General features: G+C 42.5%; 1 protein-coding gene across 1 annotated transcript in view; it reads left to right on the forward strand.

Moving 5' to 3' along the window:
* Positions 1–1963: 1963 nt before the first annotated feature.
* The window catches only part of C5H14orf132 (chromosome 5 C14orf132 homolog), a 40497-nt gene continuing 17492 nt past the window's right edge, over positions 1964–24968 (forward strand). The window contains exon 1 of the mRNA XM_051621981.1: positions 1964–2033. Coding sequence (XP_051477941.1) covers positions 2007–2033 — 27 coding nt within the window. The 5' untranslated portion in view covers positions 1964–2006. The remainder of the gene's footprint in view (positions 2034–24968) is intronic.

Genomic DNA, 24968 nt, shown 5'->3' on the forward strand with positions numbered 1-24968 from the left:
GTTGTGTGGACTAGATTATTTCTTGTGGTCCTTTCCAGCTGGTTTTTGCTATCATTCTTGTGCTTCATAGAATCAAACAAGTACAGGAGTCACTGTGGTTTCAAAGCCCTATTTATTTTGTTATTCTAATGAAATGATCCTCACTCTAACTGTTTTTACAGATGCAGTGACTGACCAGTCTACATTCACCCTGTAGAAATGTCTACCCAGTGCATCCAAAATTTATCTGGATGATAGAAGATTAACACTGCTTTTAAGTTACTTTATGGCTTCTGACACCAGACATCAATACCCTTTCAAAACATTGGAAAGAGTCCACAAATAGACAATTCCATTACTGACACCACTGAATTTTAAAATCTTAAAATGACACAGCCTCTTTTGAATGTTATTTGTTTTAATTAATGAGCCTCCTGACATAAAAGCATTTTTGGCAAGCACACTAATAGTCTTTGAAGTAAAGAACTGATTTAAACCAGCTGATTTTCTTTTCACCACCACCTGCTGCAACAGTGCAACATTATACTGACAAAACAGCAGGCAATTCACAGTACTTAGGGTGAAGTACCTGCTGTTTTTTCTGCCAGAGTTTAAAAACCCAGTGCGAAGCTGATTCTGCAGGTAATCCTGATAATCACACTGATATTCCCACCAGCCCTGGTTCAGGCCCCTGTAACAGGCTGAAGCATTAAAAAACATGGCCAAATAGTTCTGCCTTGGATGTTAAACCAACAGGTACATGGCAGAAGGGTGATAAAAATCACAAACCAAAAACATTCAACAGGAAAGAGCTTAGATTTTTATTATTATGCTTTTCTAGTTGGTGTCAAAGGTTTTCCAGTGCCACCCAATAGATGGATTCACTGAATTTTCATGCAAAGTGGTAACAGTATCTCTGATATAATAGTTTGGGTTGCAAGTGACCTTAAAGATCATCTAGTCTCAGCTCCCTCCCACTGGACAGGGTCAAGGCTCCGTGCAAACTGGCCTTGAACAAGGGAAAGCATAAGAAAATCGGGGGGAAACTGTTTATTGTTGAATAGTAAGTTCGGGGAACCAGGAGGAGAAAGAAGTTACAAATGAAGTTTTAACAGCTAAGCAGTGACGTGGTGTTAGAATAAGCTGTTGGAATTTCTTTTTAGCTGTGGTGGGAGATGGAGCTAGTTGAATATTTTAAAAAAGGCCGATGGATTTGCATGTTGGGCAAGAAAAGCAAGCATGAAGCAGCCAGGCAGTTATCTCAGAGGGTTTGTATCACGCAAAGGACCTGCAAATGCCGTGAAAGCTCAGCTGCACTTGCACCGTAGTATGTTAATTATTCATCCCTTTGCACCTCAGCACTCGCCCATCACCAGCTCCCGACCCGCCAGACCCAGCTCGGGGCTTCCCCTCCGGCCGACGCTCCCACCACCTCCTTCTGCTGGAGCGCCCAGGCGTGCCTATGGCTCGTGTGACACCGAGCATGACACGGGGGCTGCGGAGCTCTTCCACGTCAGCTCCAGCCCCTATTTGCCTCAGGGAACCGAAAAGCCTCTCTTCGGCTCAGGCCAGCCCCGCCGCGGGATGATACCAGGCCACTCTGGCCCCTGACGGCGATGCCGGCCGGGAGGGACAGCGGTGCCGGGGCAGTGGCGGGGCGGCCCGGCCTCGCAGGTGCTGCCCGCGGCGGGCGCTGCTCCCCGGCCCCTCCGCCCTCCCCCGCCGCGGGGGCGGACCCGGACCCAGCACAGCGGGGGGGCCGGGTGGTCGCGGCCACCGCCACCACCCCCTGGCGGAGCCTCCCGCCGGGCCGCGCCGGGCTGTGCCGAGCCGGGCCGCGCCGGCAGCCGCCGGAGCTGGAACTGGTACCGGTGCCGGTGCCGTCCCCGCGGGCGCGGCCGCCGCTGCTGGGGGAGGTGTCGCCCGCGCCGCGTCCCCGCGCCCCGCCCGCCCCCAGCAGCAGCAGCAGCAGCAGCAGCAGCCTCAGCACCTCCGCCAGCTCCGCCGGCAGCTCCAGCGGCAGCACCATGGACCTCTCCTTCATGGCCGCGCAGGTAGGGCCGGGCCGGGCCGGGCCGCCCCGGGGCAGCGGCGGCGGGACGCGCATCCCCCGCTGCTGGTGTTCCGCGCCTTTCCTCCCCGCTTCAAAGTTGCGGGGGTAAAACCCGGGCGGCCGCGGCCTACGGAGGGGGCAAGGCGTGGGGAAAGAAAGGAAAGGAAAAAATAAGGGAGGGAAAAAAAAAAAAAAAAAGGGGAGAGAAAAAGACGGGCTGGAATTGGAGGCGCTGCGGGAGGAGAAGTTGGCGGGCGCGGCACCTGTTAGCGCCGGGCAGCGCGGCCGCTCCCGCTGGCCCCGGCGGTCCCGGTGCGGTGACTCCGGGCTCGGGCCGGGCAGGCCGGCAGCACCTCTGCTTGCGCCGGCGGCAGATGGGGAACAGAAATCAGAGATTGGATTTTTCGGTTCTTTTCCTCCGTACCGCATTTGTACGTGCATCTGTGCTTTTCTAAGTTGTTGTCTTTGCACACAGGATCTAGTTTGGCGTATATAGGAATACTCTTCTGTTTGCGTGAACAAATTGTTTAAATTGCAGCTAAGTTCTGGATTTCAGCTCGAGGCACGATCGTGGGAATTGCTGTTCAACGTATTTATGCTTAATATACTGAGAAGTATGTAATGGCTATAAGCCACTGAAAGCCAAAAATCATCTTGTTGAATTCTGATGAATTAGGCTTTTGAACAAGCAGGGCTATGCTTCAGAAAAAGTCACACACACTGAACATCCATTTCATATTTTTCCAGGATAATTTATTCTATTCAAGAGGATACCTAACAGTATTGGTTTTTTTCAGGAATTATTTGGATCCGAGTTTGAGCTTTTGCCAAAAAAACATCACCCACTATTTAGAGGTGGATTAGGGGCCAGGGGGGCCTTTCCACACTGCTGCTGTCAGAGCACTGACTTCAGCTGCAAATGGTGGGTAGAAACCAAATCTGATCCTTACTGGGTTGTTCTGTTTCATTAATAGAATAGCTATTTTGTTGTGTTCCCTCCCTAAAGTCTACTTCTGAGGGGATGTCAGGCTCTGCCTCTCTCAAGGTAGCAGTGGAGTGTCCAAGAATCTCTTACATTTGGAGGTATTTCTAAGAAGGATTTTTTTTTTATTATTTTTTTTTTTTTAAGGAAAACCACAGTGAGGTAGGAGGAGAGCATCATTCCTACTTATTTGAGGTCTTTCTGGGAACTGGAGTATTCAAAAGGCAATTTTAATTGTCAAGTGTCAAATAATTTTCCTGTGCTGCATCTCAGCATGATCAGTAACTCCATGTGTCCATCTTCTGTTCCCCATTCACTGAGTAGAAGTGGGATGCCCCTGTAGCACAGAAGCAGAGGTGAAGCACAGTGGCAGGCTTTACCAGTTATCAGGGCGGTGTGTGCCAAAGCTGAGACCAGTGCCATTCTTTCCCTTCCTAAGCTGTCTCTTATCCTTGCTCTCCCATATCCCACATATTTTCTTCCCTAATTTTTTGCACTCAAGGAGTCACAAAGCTGTGTCTCTCAGTCCTCTCAGAAAAGTTCCCTGTACAAATATGTCTTATACTGGCTAAGATTACTAATGCAACAATTTAGGGTGGATTATATGCATTTTATCCTAATCCTCTGGGGTTGGTGTATTTTTTTCCTTTGTCACACAACAAGTGACAAAGAATACATTTTTTCATTGTTACTTTGGTGATTTTGGAGCATCTGCCTTTCTTTCAGACAACATCTTTTTAAGGAAGAAAAGTATTTACATTAAAACCTCAGAGCAGGGAAGACTGTGAAGTGAGGGTCACCCTCCCTGATATGGGTACAGGTCTCCTGTCCCTGAGATAGAAGAGGTAGAAGCCACTGTCATGTTTCCCCTGTGTCTCCCTAGACATCACCCAGCAGCATGGCAGTAGGGACAAGCTGCGAGAAGACTGGGGAGTGGTTACACATGACCCTTGTGGTCCAGTACACCTCAGGAAGAAAGGATGAAACCCTTGGACCTGGCTCTGCTATGAAGCCTTAGGATGGGGAGGGGAAGGCGGGAGGCAGCTCCTGGGTCCCTCTGCCAGTGGGGCCTGGGGCTCACCAGGGCACTTCAGCACCTGTTTCATGGGGCACATGAGGGAGTTCTCTGTGAGAGTGTTTGTGTTAGTAAGCATTTATGAGCTGCAGGAGAGGGTTTCTTGGGCTCCTCTTCTACTGAAGGAAATGAATCCAGTTCTTGGGTCACTGTGTACAGTGGATACTACCCTGACCTCTGTTATTCCCCAGTCACAGGCCTCGTGTACCTTTCTTTCTGAATAGGGCAACCCTTTCCATTCCTGTCACCACAGTGGCATTGAACCCCCTGAGTGCCACTCCTTTAATTTAGGTATTGCTTTTCTTCAACCTTTTTCCCCCTGCTATATCTTTTTGTCTTTTTTTCTTAATCTGTGGCATCTCTGGTTGTGTGGTCCACTGAGATGACCTTGAGTAAGTAAGAACAGAAGAGTTACTGACCTGTGCTAACTGCTCGTAATCACTCTTAAAGATGCTCTGCTGTCACTCATTAAGATCCTTGTGACCTAGAGTGGGGATTGCATTTTATCTGATGAATACCAGGTACAGGAGTACTCTATACGAAAATAGGTAATATGTAAACTAAGTTGTTTAATGGAGTAAAAGCAATTATTTAATTTAGTTTCTACAGGATACTGTAGACTATTTATATTCCTGTAAGTTGCTTTTTTATATTATTCTTAACATACCTTTGCACCACTCATTGCGTACCCCGGCTTGCTTTGCTAGATGTCTTGCGAGGCACCATAAATGATCTGTACTTTAAAGCCCTTCTGATGTATGCACAGAGACAGAAGGTGTGTGCAAGTTAGGTTAACACTTTCAGCTTCAGGGATACTATAGTGTGGTGTAGAATCTTAAAATCAGGCCTTCTCTAAAGCGTGCAGGGTGAAAGTGCAAGGCCAGGTAATGCAATAGTTAATAGTGTCTTGTAAGTAAAGTTTTGATGCAATTGCAAAAGCGTTCAGTGGGTGAGAGTTTGCACATCTGATTGACTGTATTGGTATGTTTACATCTTCAGATACCTGAATACAAGGGAAACCTGCTTGCTAGAAACTTAGAGCTGTTCGAACACTGCACAGCCTTCATCTTCAGAACCTCCCCTCCCTTGTTAAGATGTCTGTGAGATGGCTTGTGCCTTGGAGGCCCTGAAACTATTTCATGTGCCAGCAGAAAGATAAATGAAATGCCCCCCCAAATGCTATATTTCATCCTGTAGAAAGGGTAATGTTTTGCTGATAAAAACTGTTGTTGTGGAACAGGAGATTGTCAGATAGTAATGTTAACAAATCTGTGCAGTGTAGATACAGCATGAGGGCTTGGATGCTCAGTTTAAGCAGCCACATCTGAACATCTCAGCTGTAGTACATTTATTAGCTATGTCATGAAAAACAGCTTTTGACTGTAAAAATAAAATCTGTTGTTAAAATAAGCTTTTTTGCATCTGTGTGTTTGTCAGGAGTCAGTTGTGCAAGCTTTGGTGTCCTGTGTTCTGTGCTCTAATTGATTTTGGTTAAGGTCAGTTGTGCTAATAAGCATGACTTGCACCTGTTCAAAGTCTATTAGCCGGTACTTTTTTTCATTTTAAATCCAGATTTTAATTAAAGTAATCCTGTACACATCAAGATACTATGACAAAGATGTTCAACTGCTGCTGAGCTGTATGACTGGCTCATTTCTGTGTGTTGTTCAGTGATTTCAGAGTGTTCTTGTAGTCTAGGTAACCTCACAAATAGCCTCTTCTTATAGGTGGAGACTTTTGCTTCCAGCATATATGCCTGGTTTTGGGGGTGCTGAGCCCTGGGCCCAGACTAAGAGCACTCAGTGCTGTTCAGCAAGGGTCAGGGGTTTGCTCTCACCAGTGGTGAGCTGGCCCCTCCCCACTTCTGACACACTAAAATTGATACCCATTTGACAGCTGGCTACAGCATTTCTGATGGAACAAAACCTGTAACACTGAAAATTGTGTCTCGGTTAATGGGAGCAGGGTAGAAACGTGTATCCAACTTGAAAAACTAGGGGCATATTGTGGGGAAAAAACTGGGAAACTAGAGAAGAAAAAGATGATGTCATGGTCTTTAGTATGATACGAATCGACTTGAGCTGAACAGCACCTGCATTCATAATGCCAGTTATGTGTTTTTCAAGATTTATGTTTGCAGTTTAATTTTTCCTTAACCTATTTATGTATTTTTTGTTTTATATTGAAAATGAGGAATGTACTTCTTTACCTTGCAATATTTTTATGGTCAGGTATATATCCATATGGTAAAAATACTACTTGAATTGTCAGATAAAGGAGCTTTTCTTCTTTTTATTATAGAACAGGGAAAAGCTACTAAGTGCCTTGGGAGCATGGTAATTTTTGTAGATTGTTTTATTTCCTCAGTCGTAGATAATTTAACGTGTGAAATATCTGTTGATTCTCCATGTTCAAAAGCTCTTTGTAAACAGTTGCTGAGGATTTGAAATGCAGTAAGTTGAATTCTTTGTGCTTAGCGTCAATGATTAAAAGCTGTATTTTTGTAATCTTTGATTTCTATTGTAGCATTGACGATTTATTTATTTTTAATTAGAAAAAAAACCCGTAACATGTTTCAGTAACTAGAGAAACAAATAAACAAGTTTGGCACAGAAAGAAAAAATGTTAAAGTCATAAAGATAATTTAAATGAATTGGTTTTGTGTTCTATATTACTTTTCTAGGATTTCATTTTGGTTATCATTCAAGGCACTCTGAGCCTTTCATTGCATTGCCAGGGGTTCAGGTTACTTTTCCCAAAACAGGGTGGTGGTCCTTAGTGTACCTTAAAAATCCCTATAGCCACCTATAGCCACGTCAGTGTAACAAGTCCAAGGCTGCCATGCTTCCATGTTGAATGTATATTGTTTCAAGCTGTGTAACTTCTGGAAAGCACTGGAATACACACAGTAAACTGAGTTTGTTTGACTTAATAATCGTATTTTCTGGAAGATGCAGGCTGCTTATGTCTATGCTGAAAAACTGATGTGTGCCAAGGGTGTGCTTGGCATTTTTGGACACCCAGCCACCTGAACAGAGCTCCTGCATTTCCAGAAACCACAGACATAGGAGCCACTATCCTTTAATTCCTTTCTAATGAGATTTCTAGATGCTAGAGGATACACAATTAGGATCTGCTATACTCTGCTGTATCAGCACAGAGGAACCAGAGTGCAGGACAACGCTCTGGTTTCCCACTTTATGTATTCTTCAACTCAGGAATGAAGAGGGATTCAAAGCCTTTATTAGCTGTGTGCTCTTTCTAGAGCAAGGTAAACTGAAGGTATTACAATGAAAAAGGTTTAAGATTTGTGGTTTTAGTGGGTTATTCCTGCCAACTCAAGGTGGAATCCAGGCTACTTGCCCAACATGAGCTTGCATGTGTGCCTGCGTGCACCATGGATGTGCCAAGAAAGCTGAGTTCATTGCCTGCCTCCAGAGAGACACAGACCGTTCGGTCATGTTTGTACTTGGAGAATCTATGTGTGACAGTGATGAACGGGGCAGTCACTTGGGAGCTTTGGCATTGCTGGTGTAAGCTTAGGAGTGATTTATTCTGCTTTTTTTTTTCATTAAAAAGTGTGATTGTCAAAAAATAAGCTCTAAGCCAAATTACATGGAGAATCAGGATTTAAAGATTCATGAATCCATCCTTGTCAAAAGCTGCCTTGATTAAATCTGAGACCTAAGACAAAGCCTCTTTGATCCATAGCCTGGAACGTTAATAATGTTAGCTAGGAGGATGTAGGCATTCTCTTACATGACCCGTTCAGTGCTCACTTGTGTACATCTAACAGGGCACTGACAGTTACTCTGCCAGCTCTGCTGTCTTCCAAAGGTTAAAGTAATTTCCTCTGTCATATCTTGATTCCTTCACAATGTCTTGACCTATTCTAAATAGAATTAAAACATCAGGAAGCTGAAAGAGCAGTTTGGGATTAACTAAGGATGTCTCAGGTGCTCACATTTTTTAACATGGAGAATCAACAGATAATTTTTATGTAAACTATATAGCATTGAGACAAATGACTGGCTTAGGCAGACAATGCCATTAATGACAGAAAGTACCTTCAAGGAAAGTAAGTCCCAGTAGGCAGAGGTAGTAAACTAACAGAGCTGGTCATTGCTGAATTTACTTGGGTTGCTGATTTAATTTTTTGCTTTCCTCCTCAATGCACTTCATTTGAATGTTTTCTTTGATCGAGGATTTATTATGATGGTGTACCAGTGATCACCAAAGCATCACACTGCTTCACTAAATCCCATGCAACTCTCTGAACTTTGTGAAGTTTTTTTGGCTTTTGCCCAGTATGGGAATAAGTTTAGGAACAGATAAATAATGGCCAGCATATCCAACTTGTTCCCAACAGAACTTAAAACAGAGTTCCCCCCATTGCTTGCATCTCATCAATGAATTGAGAAACTCAGCCTAGATTAGCAAAAAAAAAACCAAACAAACCACAAAAAAAACATCTTAGGAAAAAAGCTATAACAAGTATAGCTTATCTAGCCTATGGACTCCAAGGACATAGTACCATTGGGCTACCCAGTAGCTATGCAGAAAGTCAGTTCTCATCGAGTCTGCCAAGAGCAGTACTGCTCTGTACACAACAGGGTTGGCTCTTATTGCTAAAGAAATAGCAGGCACCTGAACAAGCAAGATGTTTCTCATGGATGTAGTGCTGCTTCAGTCTTTGTGAACTCTTTAGCCTATATCTGCTAAAATCATGTAATTGATAAAACAAACAAACAAACAAAAAAACCCACTTCATATAATTAGTGTCACAGTTAATTGGCACATGAAACACAAATTATTTCCAGTATCTTCTAACCCTCCCTGTGCAAGGGTGCACATAACTATACTGTACAAATATATGTATCATATCTCTTCCCTGCCAGCCCCCTCCTACCACATCCTCTGCTTCTAAGATTAAGCAGCTCCTAGGAGAAATCAGTCCTGCTGTTAATTGATGGAAATTCAACCATCTGAAACACATAACCTTTGCCTTCCCTGTACTGTAATGTGACTGACAGTAGGTTCCCTCTTGTTCTTCTAGGAGATTTCCCTATAAATGGCAAAGTATTCTCATGCCATTTGTGCCAGGCTTTGAGATACTTCTTTTTAAGCAAGTGGACAGTACTGATGGTGTTACTGGAACAATATGCACGTGCTGCAAGTGCTGTAAGTGCTAAGTGTTTTGCTGGATTGGAATCCTTGCTTTTAGCACCTTTGACATCAATTACAAGCACAATCCTGGAACAACAGCCTCCTCCGAAGTGCAATATCAAGACTTCATAAATCTAGTATGCCCATATCTCTGTGGAATTTTCAAAAGCTTTATTGGCATAGAAATATCTGCTATACAAGGCTTCAAAATGCAGTCTGCAGGGGTACTGCAGTGATAAAAGTGCAGGGATTCCTTATGTTCCCCTCCCTAATAAAAATCTAATGCAGTTGCTCCAAGCAGTTAGCAGAAAGACTTCTTTGGAAAATGACTCTCACCTCAACGGCTGGCAGCATCCTGGACAAGGACACCAAAGATTTCTGAACACAGAACAGGATTTCTGCAACGTGGGGATTACACAGCTGGTCCCTGTAACTGCCTAAGTCAGTGGGACTTGTTGGAGTCCTTTGTTGTTTCTAGAGGCTTCTTCTTGGTTTTATGAGTTTAGTATCCTAAATGGGATTAGTGTTAACCCCTTCCACAGGGATGATGATTTTTAAAGGTGTCTTTTGAAATAGTGATGGCTTTCTGTTCTTTTAATCACTTTTTTCCAAAGGATACAGGCTCCAGTGTGCAGAATTGGTTGTAAGCTGATGATAGTCATGTCATCCGTGAGTGGTTTGATCATCTTCTTGTGCTGGTGAACACCTATTGAATGCATCTTTGGAAGGATTATGGGCCAAGGCAACACAGGGTGGAAGATCTGTCCCTGCAAATATGACCATGTGGTGTGTACGCTGCAGCCAGAACTGATGCTGTTAGTGGCAGTCACTGCCCACACTTACTGGCTTGCACACCCCACACAATGCTTTCAGGCTGGTCTCACAGCACTGGCTGTTTGAAATGACGTGTACTCTTAGGCTGAATCTTTAGTCTTGCTGTTCTGAAAGTTGAGTTCCACTCTACTTGTAACTGCCAGAACCAAAACCTGCCAAGCAGCAGCTAATTGGAAAACATTAATGTTACAGTCACTTCCGAAAAGCTCAATGCCGCTTTGTAGCAGCTGTTGGATGCAGGGTCAATTCTTTTAGTTTTGCATAGAGGTTATCTCCAGCTTGGAAATATCTTCAAAAATAATTCATAAATAAATAAAGCTTTTAACCTCAGCTGGTTCTGTTTGTTGTAATTTTGTTTCTAAGCCTTTCAAAAGTTAGGAAAGGGAGAACACTCTAGGAATGAGCCTTGTGTGGCTAAACCAAAATCAAATGTCCATTGACTTCCACTGTGGCATTTTTTTCCTGCCAAAACAACTGGACAAGCATTTGCAAAACATGGGGAGATGTGCTGAGCATCAGGATGTGCTGGGTTCTCAGAATGACAGAAGTTGCCAGCCCCACAAAGTCACTGCACAGAAGGAGAAAAGGCAGCTGTGTCTCTTTTGCTCATATGTAGAGGTGTTGAGATGTATATTCAGACAGAAAAAGTAACAACCAAACTGATGAGAAAGTAAACATATTAAAATGTGAAGTTTTAAAGGATTTCCGAAAATGCAGCAGAACGCAAGGACTTGGAGCAGCTCACAGCACTTCAATTCTCTCAGTCCCCAGTTAAGTGTATGCTTAAAGTGTTTGAGTAATCCTCTGGACTACACCTCCGTTTAGGTGAAGTATATCATTAAATGCCTCTGCAATAAGTAGCAAAGCATTTTTACTTACCATATTAGCTTTCATTGAGAAGTTAACTCCACTTGAAATAAATTAGAACTCCTTTCCTCTTTCTGTCTTCCCTTCCTTGTAAGGTTTTCTGGACTCTTCTCGGGGATTTTTTTTCCCACCTTTTCTCTTGGAATGACAATGTTTTATACGCACATACAACTTGGGTCTGCTGTAATTTTTAGGTACCTTTGTTCTATGTCTCTCATTTCCTTTATCCTTACTTTTTGTAAATTATTGCACGTTATAGCTGCAGCAGTTCAAATCCAAATCCTACAAAGGTTTAAGCTTATATTTTAAGATGGGAGCCAAAGGGTTAATATTTCTTCTGCTCAGGGGCAGGCGATGAAAGTGGAACAGAGCAGCAGACTCCAGTCACTGAAGGTGCAAGTGTAGTAAAAAGAGTGGCGATATAGAATCTAACCCCCCAGGAATGGAAATGTCACCTCTTCTGCACTGTTTTCTGTTTAGATCTCTCTCCAGCTGGTTCAGAGCAGCTTACAACCTCAACTTGAAAAGCCCTGAATTCTCTTCTGTGTATGCTGAACCCAGCAGTCACTGGGAGAAAAATACTCAAAATGTATTCACAAACACTTCACTCTCTTTGCCTGTCCTATGACACCTTTCCCCCCACAGACCTGGAGGAAAACTTTATTGAATATGTGGTTTTGAATAGTGAGAGATGGCAAATGGTTGGTCTGAGTGGGATCCAGGCTGTGAAACGGTTCATTCTGCATTGTTCTCTGAGCCATCTGATTGAGCATGCTGTGAAACTGTGCAGATGGGCAAGACACTGAAATTCTGCACCGATTTGTTGTCAGGGTGGCAGATGTTTTATTCTCCTGGTGCATTGTTTGGCATTTCTCATGGCTATGAAACAGAAGCAGGAGAAACTGAACTGATGTGTTTTCTCTCCCTTGTTCTCCAAGGAAGTTTTTCAGCTCGTTTCTCCTGTAATCTTATGAAGTGCAATAAGAGGTATGCACCTCCTGACTTGCCTTACAACTGTCCTTTCTAGTTATACAGGGAACCTTCTTTGTCCAACCAGCTGTAATTTTCAGCATGGCTGGTTTTCATGGTGCAACTCTTGGTTATTGCTTTAGTGTACTTAATAACCTCTTAAAGATGAGCACTTGGATGACTAAATAAGCAATCCTGCCTCTAAAACACTTGTCTTCTGACCTCTGGTCTGCCTAGTACATAGCAGAAGATGGGGGCATGGAGAAGGCAGAAGGCAACATGCAGATGTAAATTGCTGTCTAGGCTGCTATGATGGCAGCTGCTGTTCTTCAAAGCCTGTGGTTACCAGCATATGATGCAGGGAATGCTGAAGAATTGAAGGGAAACAGGAGACAGCTAACAGGTAGTTTTGACCAAACTCTGGTGCCTTCCTGGAACATGCTGCATGGTACGATTTCAATTGATGTAGAGCATGCTGGCCAGCTTCCAGGAGCCAGCTCATTATTACTGAAACTGTTGACTTTGGAAATGGCAAAGCCAACAGTTACTAAAAATCTTAAATTCTTTTCTAGAGTAGAAAATATGGAATTAGGAGGGTCTCTTCTGAAATGAAAGTTGGTGTTGTCTTGCCACCTGAAGTTTACCATTAGAAAATGAATCATGTAGTTTTACATTAAAAGTTTATTCTTGCCTCAACAAGAGTATAATTTCATTGAAACAAACAGATTAATAATTTTTAGTGTAAGCTTTTTTAATTAAAAAAAGAAATTACTCCATGCAATAATTTCTTATCTCGTATAGCACATTGGCTATAAGGGTAGTTCAGCTGGACTCCATCACATCCATGTTATCTTTTTTTTACAGAAATATGTAACATATATTGTAGGGGTGCATGTCCATACTTACTCTAGAGATCTCTGGAACCCTACAGTATAAGCAGTGGTCAGGCATATACTGTCAGTTTCAGTGAGACATGACTGAGACCTTGCACCCAAATGCTGTTATCATCTGTGGTGCCTGCACTCTGTCCTGCTGGACCATGTCATGACCAGGGAGGAGAAGGAATTCAATTACAAGCTGCTGCATGTCTGAGCTGGGCCAGCATGGGCATGCACAGTTGGGGTGGCAACAAAGACAGTATGGCTGCATCTGTCACCTACAGGTGGCTTGAGGCTACTGCCGTATTTCAGGGTTGTTGTTCAACTGCTACATCCAACAGTAACTTAGTCCTTACTTGGTTCAACTTCTAATGTGATCTTCATTCATATAAATTTCAAAACTACTTATGAAGAAATGTAAAGTTTCACCTGCAAATAAAGGATACAGAGAGGGAGGCAGGACTTGCCTGTGATGATAAGGGTCTTAGGGAGAACCGATTCCTAATTTGGTGCTTCCTCAGCGGCAAAGCTTCAACAGGCCATGGGTGGCAGAGGCAACGTAGCAAATCCTTCTCATGTCATGTGTGTGCAGTCAGGTGGTCCAGCAGGTAACGCTCAGAGCATCCCGCTAGTTCTGGATATTGATGAACTTAAAGCCTTAAACTTACAGCCTTGCCTTTCTGTACTCAATTACTATCAAGGTCTGAGATTTTTTTTTTTTTTTCTTTAACTAGTGTGTATTTTCATTCAAAATTAGTATAGCAGGTATCTAACTGAGGTCTGGAAAACTGGGACTGTCAGACTCCACACCATTTCAGTAAAGTGTGGCCAGCTGGCAGAATGGGCTGTGCTCTTCCCCAAAAATACGCAGTATCTCTCCGAGCGCTGATCTTGACTGAAACCCCAGCATTGGTATAAGAGAAATAGAGCTCATGTATAACTCTTTGCCGGAGGTTCATACTATGTCCCTGTCAGTCCCAGTAGCCATCCCATTCACTGCCTGTCTGGCAGGAGGAGCAGAGCAGTGACAGCAGAGGAGATGCTGCAGCTGTCACACCTGCTTACAGCTTCTTAGTCACTGATGTGAGAATAAACAAACATGGTATTCATGCAGTTGCATAGTTAGCAGTTTAATATTACTCACTTGAAAAAAAAAAGGCACAAATAAAATGGCTCTGTCAGCACTTTCTGTGTGGTTTGCAACCTAATGCTTGACCTGAGGGTTTCCCTCTGTTTCTGTTAATTTCAGAGTTAAGGTAAAGGCCCCATCCTTACCAGGTGAAAGCACATTTCTCCTCTTGAGTGAAGTTGTACCAAGATGGGATGTGGCCCTCCAAAGCTAGGAACATACTGTTTCTTGTCCGCTGCCATCTTATTCCCTGGTCTTATTACCCACTCTGCAGTGAAGACCAACTGTCTCACGTGTAGATAAGTGGTATTTACTGTAAAAAAAGATGAATGAATTCATAGTAGAGTGAGTATTTAAAGAAAGAAAAATTAGAGATTGCTTTCCTGTTTGTTTGAAAACTCTGAGGTGAAAAAAAAAAAAAAAAGAAAGTAAAACATTTTCTCCATGATAGCTATGTGACTGCTTGACGTCATATCTTCCAGCATCGCATCCCCAGAAATTTGGGCATGAATGTTGTTGTGTTTAGTCACTAAATCTTTATTTAAGTCAAACAAGGGCTGACAGTAGAATGTTTGTAAACAAAGCAGTAAGTTGGGAAAGTTGATAGGTTTAAAATCTGTGGTCTGTTTTGGGGGCTTAAGCAGGACAATCCCAGATAAACAGAGTGAGCACATAATAACCCATGCAGATGTGGTATTTGGGAACATTGATGTTGTGCTTGGTTTTCTTTCTCTCTCTGCTTTCTTGCTCTGAGCTGTGAAAGGGACCAGACGGAGCAAGCATCTCACAGTAGGAGCTGTGTTTTTGGCTTGGAGATGAGAGCAGTCATTCTTTGAGCAGATTGGTTACACAGGCTGATCAATGGTGATGGCTGCTTCGCAGCTGGCTCTCAGAGATGTGTTCCAGTATAGTGGCTGCTACAAAGGCATTTTGTAGTCAGGCTGACCTGTGTTCAGTGTTCCCAACTGAGACTTACTGGTTCCTTAGGATCTCATCTATTGGTCTGTTTCTGAAGTATGTGGGAAACAGCATGATTGTGAGTGCTTAAAAACTCCACCCCCAGTGGATGCTTGTGGATCAATGGTAGTTTTAGGGATATGACCTCAGAGCTGCAGTGAAACACCTGATGCTTCTTTGTTTCCTCTCATTTTGGGAGGCTTCATCCCTGCTTCTGCTGCATTTCCTTAACTCACTGATGCAGCCTTGCTTCTAATTTCTAAGCATTATGAGCACATGGCATAGCTCATGTAACTCTGCCACCATTTGACTCTCCTTTGCCATGGTTCTTTGTGATGATACTGTTTGTTACCTACCCACCTCCTCAGCTAGTACCAATTAAGCTGGGTGCTTGTTTATTAGAACTGCTAAGGGATGTATTAATTCAGTAACTTCAGTAGCATCATCCTACATAGGATCCTCTACATGGACATGGTACCTCCTTATGTAGTTCCCACTGGTTCATCAGTAGCAGAGCTGTGCATTTCCCTGAGGGCACCAGATTATAGCTTTCAAAACACAGCAGTCTGCATGTTTGGGCTTTTTTTTCTTCCTACTTCCATTTTCCCTTCTGCTTTTTCTAAATAATTATAAACCAGACTTGCTTTTGTCCAGGGATTGCTGGAACCAATGTTTCAAGCAGCACAACTCCCATTTATCTTTCAACTGTGCTAAGATTTTTGTTTTAGGAGCATTCTATTTCATACAGAATCTGGGCTACATTGTAGAGGGGGTTGCCGGTGGTGGAGAGGTCCAAGTTCAACTGTGGGCTGTCCTGCCCAGGACTGTATTTATGTGATGGGAACCGTCAGCAAGATCCTGACTTCTCCAGAACTGGATTTTATTTTTTTTTTTAAATCTACTTCACAGAAGCCACTAAATTGCCTCCAAATCTGTTATTTGGAAAATGTGACAAATTCACAGAGACATGTTGATGGGAACAATTGCTTTTAAAAAGCAGGAAGCAGAACAGCAGTACGAGCATACATGCATTCACATCATGTAAACTTGATGCCTACCAGTGGGAGACCAAGCACACTTTCCTCTCTGCCTGGGAAAGCCCTGCAGCAACAGGATGCTGCCTGACCTTACTGCCACTTAAGGACAGGGTTGACCTGGCCATATTGGCAGTGTGCAGGAGCAGACCTGTCTCCATTCGTGTGTCCCAGGCAGAGCAGTGGCCCCTCAGTGCTGAGGAGCATGTGGGGAAGAAGGAGTAGGTGGAGAGTGACACTGCTCTTCTGCTGCCCATCTGCTGCTGCCCACCAGCGCGGCTGCCCTCGTCTGCCACAGCAGAAGAAGGGCCTTTGTGTGGAGAGCAGAAAGGGAGCCCAGGAGAAAAGGTGTTTGCGATACAGTCTCTTCTGTGTTCAAGGGGCTCCTCAGGTCCACATCTCCCTGCATGTGTAGTGAGCTCTGGCTGCTGAGGGTGGTGGGAATGAGCACACCCCTTGCCTGTATGGTGGGCATACGTCCAAGGGAGAACAATGCACGTCTTAGAATTGACACAGTTGAAAAAGAAAACAGAGGAGTCACAAGCAGATGTAAAACCCCTTGTTATTGTCTTCAAGGCAGTGTCAGGATAGCTGCTTCTGCTGTGGGGTAGGCAGTGTGAATGCAGGGCACACAAACTGTTCAGGAGCAGCACAGTCTGTAAGTAAAAGGCAAATTAGCTTCATACAGACCTGTGGAGGGAAAAATACATGCTGATAAAGTAGCAAGTGACTGATGAGCACTCTGGTCTTCATCTGGATGCAGAGCAAACTGGGAGTGCTGTGAAGATTTGGAAAGTTGAAGTAATTAACCAAATAAACAACCTGTTGTATGTTGGGTTTTTTTCATTGCTGGCTTTTACCTTGTCTGTCTCAATTAGTTTCCTTCTTTCAAATGAGGACCATTTTTATAATAAATAAACTCTTTTGCCAGCCATCTCATCTATCATTCTATATTTTCTCTCAAAATCGCATCTCCTAATTCCAACTGACCTACGGTGACCTCCACCATTATCCGCTTTTTAGATTTCAGGAATTCCTTTTCCCATGTATCCCCTCAACATTGCAAGTAAAGCCACTTTATTTTTTTTCCTGGAATACATTCTGAAAACCACCCTTTTTTAAAGTCAGCAAAATGGTGGGCAATAGCTGAACTGCTGCTGCACTTAACCTTCTGATTGTAGTTGTGTCTCATTGTCATCTTTGCCCTTCTCCCATTCCTTTAGTCTTAGGTTTTGATCTATACCTTTTTATTTATTTTCATAATTTCTTTGTAATCCTTCTTTTTTACTAGAATTATTAATTCCTAGAGGTAGAGTAAAAAAATGAAGCATTTTCAGATCACAGGTAGTGGAAGATTCAGCCCACTGAACACCATTTTGACAGAATTTTATCTTTTTGTCCACATCTTGTGCTATTGCGTGTGCATCTATTTTCAGATTGGGATTTCAGAAGCATGCCTTTAGGGACAGCTTTTATGCATTGGTTAATTATGAAGACTCAGTTTCAGGTTTTTAGTCTCTGTGTGGATTTTTCACCCTGTCACTGAAATTACAGTTGTATCCAGACATGTATGTCTGTCAGTGTTTGACTCAGGTCCGACAACAATGCTCTTGATCCCTTCCCCCGCCGTCCCAGGTAGGGAAGGAGGGAGAGAAAAAGAGAGAGACTTGGCTGGATTGAAAACTAAACTACACAGCTTTAATTAAACACTAATTATATAAGAAAATATATGCAATTATATACAAATATGTTCAGGTATGAGCAAAAGCCTCTCGCCTCCCCCCACCCCCAGCAACTCCCACCACACTCCCCGCAGCTGGAAACAGTCCTGAGAAATCCCGGAGCTGCTGCTGGAGAAAGCAGAGAGTGATGAGGGTCAGGAGAGCTCGAGCCTGAGGGTCGATGGTGATGGATGGACAGAGTCCTCTCCAGACGCCGGCCATGGACAGGAGAGAAGGGAAGAAGAAGAAACAGGAAGGAAGTTGTCTTCTGTGATTTCTGACCTTCCTCTGAGCTTATGTAGATATATGGAATGGAATATCTCTGGCCAATTTTGCTGTCTGTCTAACTCAGCCTCCTATGGGGGGGTCTTAGATCTCCCCGTAGTGTCTGAGCCAGCAGAGTGAAGGTGCGACCTTGAAGCCTCAGCAGTTAGAAAAAACATTCCAATGTCTTATCAGCTTTAGAAGAACACACTGTTGCTAGTTAAAAGAAAGCTTACTGAAGGAAAAAAAAATCAGTAAAAAGGAAAATTGGCTTCATTCTGGCTCAAACCAGGACAATGTCAAGTGGGAGAAAGATTTATTTATCCTTTCCAAGCCATCTCTGATCAAGTTATAATTGTTTTTAGCTTTTTCACACCTCCCCACTCCACTCCCATCTTTTAAGTCAGCTCCTCTGAGCAGCAAGTTCAAGTTAAGCAGTGGGAGTTTGTAGTTGGCTAGGTGAAAGCTGAGGTTGTCTGGCATGTTTTCAACATATGTACCAGTCCTGAGGACAGGAATTGCATGTTTATGCTAGCTCTGTGTCTTTGGAGAGGGTAGAAAAAGCTCTTGTGTGGGTTACAAATAAGGGGGTCTAAAAAGAGATGGCTATTGCCTTCAACCGAAGTCAGCACCTCTGCAGCTGTAAAAGGTATCACCTGGAAGAAACTTCCTTAAATCTGCCTTTCATGCTCATTCGTTTCTGAGCTGTGAATACTCATGCATTGCCTAAGTCAAGCAGTTACATTTATACCATGATACAATGCAACACCATTAAGAGAACAGCACTCCTGCTTTACATGACAAGTATCCTTTCCTCATCTTATTCAGCACTTTGTATAAAAATGTTTGATTTTGCACTGAGAGATATTGTTAATAGCAACTGCAGCATTATCTTAGTAACATCATATCTCTTAGTCAACAAAAGATCACAGTAACCTTTTGAGAAAGTAGAGTGCATCAATATCCCTATAATTCACTTCACCAATGTCAAACTTTTTGTGCACAAAATATCTCATTTGCATTTCTGCAAAGGAAGGAAACGCAATAATCTAAATCACAGGCTTTAATGAAGGCCTGAAATGAAAATAATATGGATGAGGTAATATTTTAATGCTGTCATGTCATAGTTAGTTCATCTTGTTCTGTCTGTAGATGCCCAAGTACAGTTGGGAGATGCCAGTGCTGCATTTTCTTGCTTTTTTCTACTGTCATAAGCAGAGATCAACAGGAAATGGCTGTGTACTTCTCAGCCCCGGAATGCCAGGCAGCCTTTGACCAAAATCACTCATGGTCTAAGTAACTGAGGTGACTCAAAGGCTGGAGAACAGGTATTAAATGGATTAATTTGAGTGATATGAGGGGAAATAGAGCTGGATGAAAACATGTGAGGGAAAACAGAAGTGTAATGGGAGCAAAGAAGGAAAGATGAGAGTGAGATGAGATAAAAGATAGAAGATGAAATGTGACTGAAATGCAGATAATAGAATTGTAGAATATTGTGTTGGAAGGGACCCCTGTAGATCATGGAGTCCAACTCTTTGCTTCTTGCAGGACTACTTTAAACTATATGACTCAGAGTGTCATCCAGACGCTCCTTGAACTCTGACAGACTTGGTGCTGTGACCACTTTGGGGAGGGCACCTGTTCCATTGATTGACCACCTTCTCAGTGAAGAACATTTTTCAGATGTCCAATCTGAACTTACCCTAACACAGCTTAATTCAGTTTCCTCATGTTCTATCATTGTCACCAGGGAGAGGAGGTCAGCTCCTCTCCTTCCACTGCCCCCTTTGAGGAAGTTGTAGACTGTGACTGGATCACCCCTCAGCCTTTACTTCTTCCAGGTGAGCAAAATAAGTGACCTCAGCTGCTCCTCTTAAGTCTTGCCCTTGAGACCTTTCACCATCTTGGTCGCCCTCTGCTGGCAGCACTCTAGTAGTTTGATGTCCTTTTGTATTGAAGCACCTGAAACTGCACACAATTTTTTGCTCTGGTTCATCAGTTTGATTTTTTTCAGCACATTCAACCTGAATAACTTCGATGATATTAGCTATGTCTACCAGTCTTCACTGCTTGATCATAAGGCAATTTGCTCTGGCACAAGTCTTGGGGACTGGCCATTTTCTTTTTCCTCCCACTTAACCCCAAGTGAAGATGATGATGCAAATAACAGATATGAGGCAACTACCTTCTGTAATAAGAACTTGTCTCCTGCTGTAGCCCATACATGGTGTTTGCTGAAGAGAAGAAAGAGCATGCACTTGTATTTTAGCCTCTTGGTAAAAAGTGTTCAACACCAGCTTTTGGCTGATCTGAAGAAAAAAATCTGAAAGAAATATTCTTCTAATAGAAATAGAACAGCTTGCTAGATTTTGAGTTCTGTGTTGGGAAGCCACTGGTTCATTGGGACAAGTAAAACAAGCTATAGAAAAGGAAGATTTAAAATAAGCATCACAGTATCACTTGTCCATTACAGATCAAGGCAGCTTTAGAGTTAGGGGTGAGCTGAACACTGGTAATCCTTCAGAGGTTCATCAGCTGGTCTTGTGTTGGACACTGAAAAAGTGCAGAAAACTCTGAAGAGTCTACAGTCAAAGCAGACAAGGCAAGAAGAAGCCCAGCATGAATCAGAGGGAAGGATTAAGGTCTGTAAAGAAAATTAGTTCCACTTTTTCTTATTTTTTCATTTTTTGTGTGTGTGTGCTTCATTGTGCAAATAATCAGATTTGTAACACAGATCTTGTTGTGATACTAATCCTGACTGGCTGGTTTTGCTGCTCTTCTCTGCATGTGAGCAGATTCTCACTCAAAGCCCATCTTGTTTGGAGACTTTATAGGCCAACGTTAATTGGCAGCCAGGGCTCAGTTTCAAGTAATAGATTGGATTTTCTTGACACAAGATGTACTACTGTGCTTTTCACTAAAAGGTACCAGTTCATTCTGAAGGTGGACGTGACTCAATGATATTTCCTCAGTGCTGCACTCTAATGCTTTTTAGAAACCGTTTTTCTCTGTATTTTCTTTTTCTCTGTCAGGTCAGCAAGACCTTGATGAAGTTTTAGTGTTGCTTATTTTGTTTGAGTTTGGTTTGTTTGGTTTTGGGGCTTTTTTGTTTGGGTTTTGTTTGTTTGTTTCTTATGGTAAAACTGTAAGAAGCTTGAAACAGGAAGGATGGGTTTTGGTCAGATTTACAGGGACTGAGACTATCTATGGACAAGGGCTACTGGTGATATTTTTGAAGCAGAACCTCAGCTTTTCTGTGAGCACTTTCCCATTATGTGGCCATAAGTGGTGCCACCACAGTGGGACTGTAGAGGGAAATGAGTCTCAATGGGATGAGAGAAGTGGAAATTAACTCTTCTGGTATGTCTTGGGCAAGCTAGTGAACAACCCTTCTGTCTCTGGGACTGGCATGCAATCTCCAGGCTCTGCTTTCAACATGGAGATAGCAACACTGGTTTTGTCCTGTCAGTGCTGGGTTAATTTAGTGCTTTGTGGGAAGGCAAATGCTGCTGTGGGCAGAGCTGGGATGCACAGCTTGAGATCCCTTCTTGGAATTTGAAGAACATGTTTAACATCTGTGGATATCCTTATGTGTATGTGGGGTTTGGTGTGTTAGTCCCTTTTTTCACACTGAGGCTCTGTCCATCCCCAGAATGAGGGGCTAAAGTTTTGGGGTTTTTTTCGCTGTTTCTTCTTCCTTCCCTAATTAATCTGTAAGAACAAGAAGCTGTTCTTTGTAAAATTAGATGAAACAAGGTTCATGACAGCAGTGCTGCACAGCTCCAGACTCAAGCTCTATTTTTATGTGTTCTCATCTGAGCCAAGAAGACCCAACCTTGAGGAACACAGCCTTGGACTAAGGAATGAATATTCATTTCCCATCTTATACTTTCTAGACCATGCAGCAGAAAGTTGAAGCTGACCAAATTGTAAAATCTTTACCCTTTGTAAAATCTTACAAGGCTCATATCTGAAGTAATAAGGAAGACTCTCTTACATTTCTTGGGGGAAGACTTTCTCTGGGCTAACGTGAAGTATGCAAGGCATATATGACTTCATAACAGACTGCCTTCCCCTGCACGTTTGTGAAGTACCTCTTCCTTCTGTCCCCCTTCTTATCTGTGTGTGTGTTCTTGTACCTCTACTCCTGTTATCCTCTCAGCAGTATGTGATGATCCAGAAACCCAGACCATACAGTGAAGAGGAGAAGCACACCGGGGCTTCCCAAGGCACAGTCTGGAGGGCTGTCTCTTTTATATGCAGAAGCTGTAACAGGCACCAGCACAGTCTGGCTGTTATTCCTCATTCTGAAACTGTGTGGCACAGTCTAGTTCTTGTATGTCCATTGCAGTATTTGAATATCCCTGTTGGATGAAGCAGGTGTTGGATTTTGTGAATATTCTTTATCTGTGGCTTGTCAGTTTTGTCTGCAAGCATATAAACCCTGCAGCTCCCTGAAATCATTGACATGATTGTGTATGACAGTCATTAGTGGGTGAAACAGAAATCTCTCTGCAAGCATCTGTTTTGAGAGAGCCAAATATAATTAAAGTTTCACCATGCTGCATTTGCTCTTTTATTTACTAGAACCCAGTCCTTCTTCTCAGGAACTGCAATCACATTTTTGGGGTCTTTCTGAGGAGTCTGACATGCTGCTTTTTGTCACTGTATGCATGTTTCATGTAAATGTGTTTTGTATCACAGCTGGGTCAAACAGGTATATTCAGAGGCATACTTCAGGATAATGTCTTCAAGATATTCCCAAGAGGAATCCTTTCTGGTGTCACATTATTCTGAATGTGCAGACTTGACACTGCTGTTTCCTAACATAAATGAGGTGAAAAAACCACAGGTGTGATTTTTCACTTGTAAGTTCCCCAAAATACTAATATGGTATTAATGCAGTAAGTGTCAGTATAAAATATTATTTCTATAGGCATGATTTTCTCATGCCTATAGGAGGCATGAATATGCCATGCGTAGGTAAAGCGTATCTGAGAGCAGTCCCTGCCAATGCAGAGGGATTTGATCTAGATGATCTTTAAGGTCCCTTCCAACCCTAGGCATTCTATAATTAGTTCCTGGTATAAGGAACCACTGGTAATTGCAATTACTAGTTATAGTCGCAAATTAATTACACTGTAGTCAAAGTGCACTGTAGTCAAGACTAGCACTTCACTGTGGCAGGCTCTGTGTAAACCAAAAACTAAATGAAACCACAGTGGAGCTCAACCATTCTGCCAAAACACACTGAATTTTTATAAAGAAATAAGAGCACCATAAAGGTGGAGATGAAAGAAACACAGAGAAATATAAGGTTTTGAAGATGCTGAGTCAGCAAGGATGCAGATAAAGAGTTTCTTTATGAGCACCAGCCTTCCTGCCTGTGTCTCAAACTATTGCCCGTTACGTCTCAAATGATTTTTTTCCCATTGGGTGGCTGTCTATGGTCTCTAGTGTTTCTGCTTTGAAGCCAGTAGAGGTTTTCCACTGGTTTTTACAAGCCTTCCTGTTTATACTATAATGGAGTATGGTTTGGAATTGGCCTGAAATCATGTTATAGTTATCTTTTAAATTTGGTTTGTTGGGCTTTTTTTGTTTCACTGACTTAACTGGAATTCATACCAGCAATCTGGAATAAGAGGTTCAAGAGAGATTTGCAAATTTCTTACAGAAGCCAAGCCTGGAAGATTTTGTTAATATTTTATAATTTCCCACTTTTCCAGGTCTCTTGTTCCTGAACTGAGGTAGAGCTTATTTTAATGTGGCTGGTGGAGAGTATCTAAGCTGGACAGTCCTCTTGCATCAATGTACTGCATTTTGTCAGTTATATTTCCGTGGTGCTGTTTGAGCAATAGGATGGATTAAGTGTGGTTTTATTCTGTAATCAATTCTGTGTACTTGCCAATAAATAAATAACATCTTTCTTTAACTTGGAGGAACTTCAACTAATGATAAAGCAGAGAGGAAATGAATCCTTTAAGGATGTAATGCAGAGATCAATTTTGTACAGTCTCTCCCATCAGGGAGTGTATTGTGATTTTATGCCATGGTTTCCAATTTGTTTTCAAGAGAGAACTGGATCAGGTATTGAATGTGCTGTGAGGACAACACTCAGAGCAGCATCTGTGCTTTTGCAGAGCGTGAAGGTCTTTCTTAGGCCTTGGAGAAACTTTGCATAAAAGGTTATCTTGAGTTCAGTCTTACAAAAAATATGTAGAAAATATTGTTTTATTTGGGAATATTTTAAACTTTCAAACTTGACCTCATTTGAAATTGAGTGAATGTGGTCATCTGTTTATTCTGGTCATCTATTTGTCATCTAATGTTGCTGTTATCCCTTTGCCTATGCTTTCACCCTACAGTCATTCATATTACAAAAGAACTCAGGATATGAAGGGCACTTTCAAAATGACAAAATGCAGAAGTGCTTTAAAGAGCCTTTTTTTGAAAACTCTTCTCTTTTTCTCTGCTGTTTCTTATATTATTAGTTTATTGATTTTGTTTCCTTTAAGATGAATCATTATAGATAATTTTAGTTGTCTGTGTTTGCTACTTTTTTACTACAACTTGGAAGCTTTAGATGTAATAATGAGAATAGGAAATAAGTTCCTATAAGCACCTAACAAGGTAAAAGTTTATCAAACTTGCAAATGAAAAATGTTCACTTACCTAATATTTTATCTTAGTTTTTGCATTCCAGTAGTTTAAATTTATTCTCAATCTTAGACTGCTTTTAGACAGATAGATTATGTTAAAATTGCATCTGTAGGTGCGAAACACCACCACAAAATTGTGCATTTAGTCATTTATGTGCATGTGCAAGTGAGTATCAATCTCAGGGTATGTGGATGTACTTGTCTTGCATCAGGCTGAACCTTGACTCTTCAAGCATCAAGGTCTCCCTTAGTTGCTTTGTTGCTTTGACCATATGAAGTTCAGGCAGGTTTGCAGAAGAGTCTGTGTGTTTACTTTGTCTGTCAGGCTGTAGAGAAACCCTGCTTGACCTTGGAGCCCGTTTTCTGATTGCTTTTCAGCACCCTGTGTGTGAAAGACT

The sequence above is a fragment of the Apus apus genome, chromosome 5, assembly GCF_020740795.1.
Source record: "Apus apus isolate bApuApu2 chromosome 5, bApuApu2.pri.cur, whole genome shotgun sequence".
NCBI lineage: Eukaryota > Metazoa > Chordata > Aves > Apodiformes > Apodidae > Apus > Apus apus.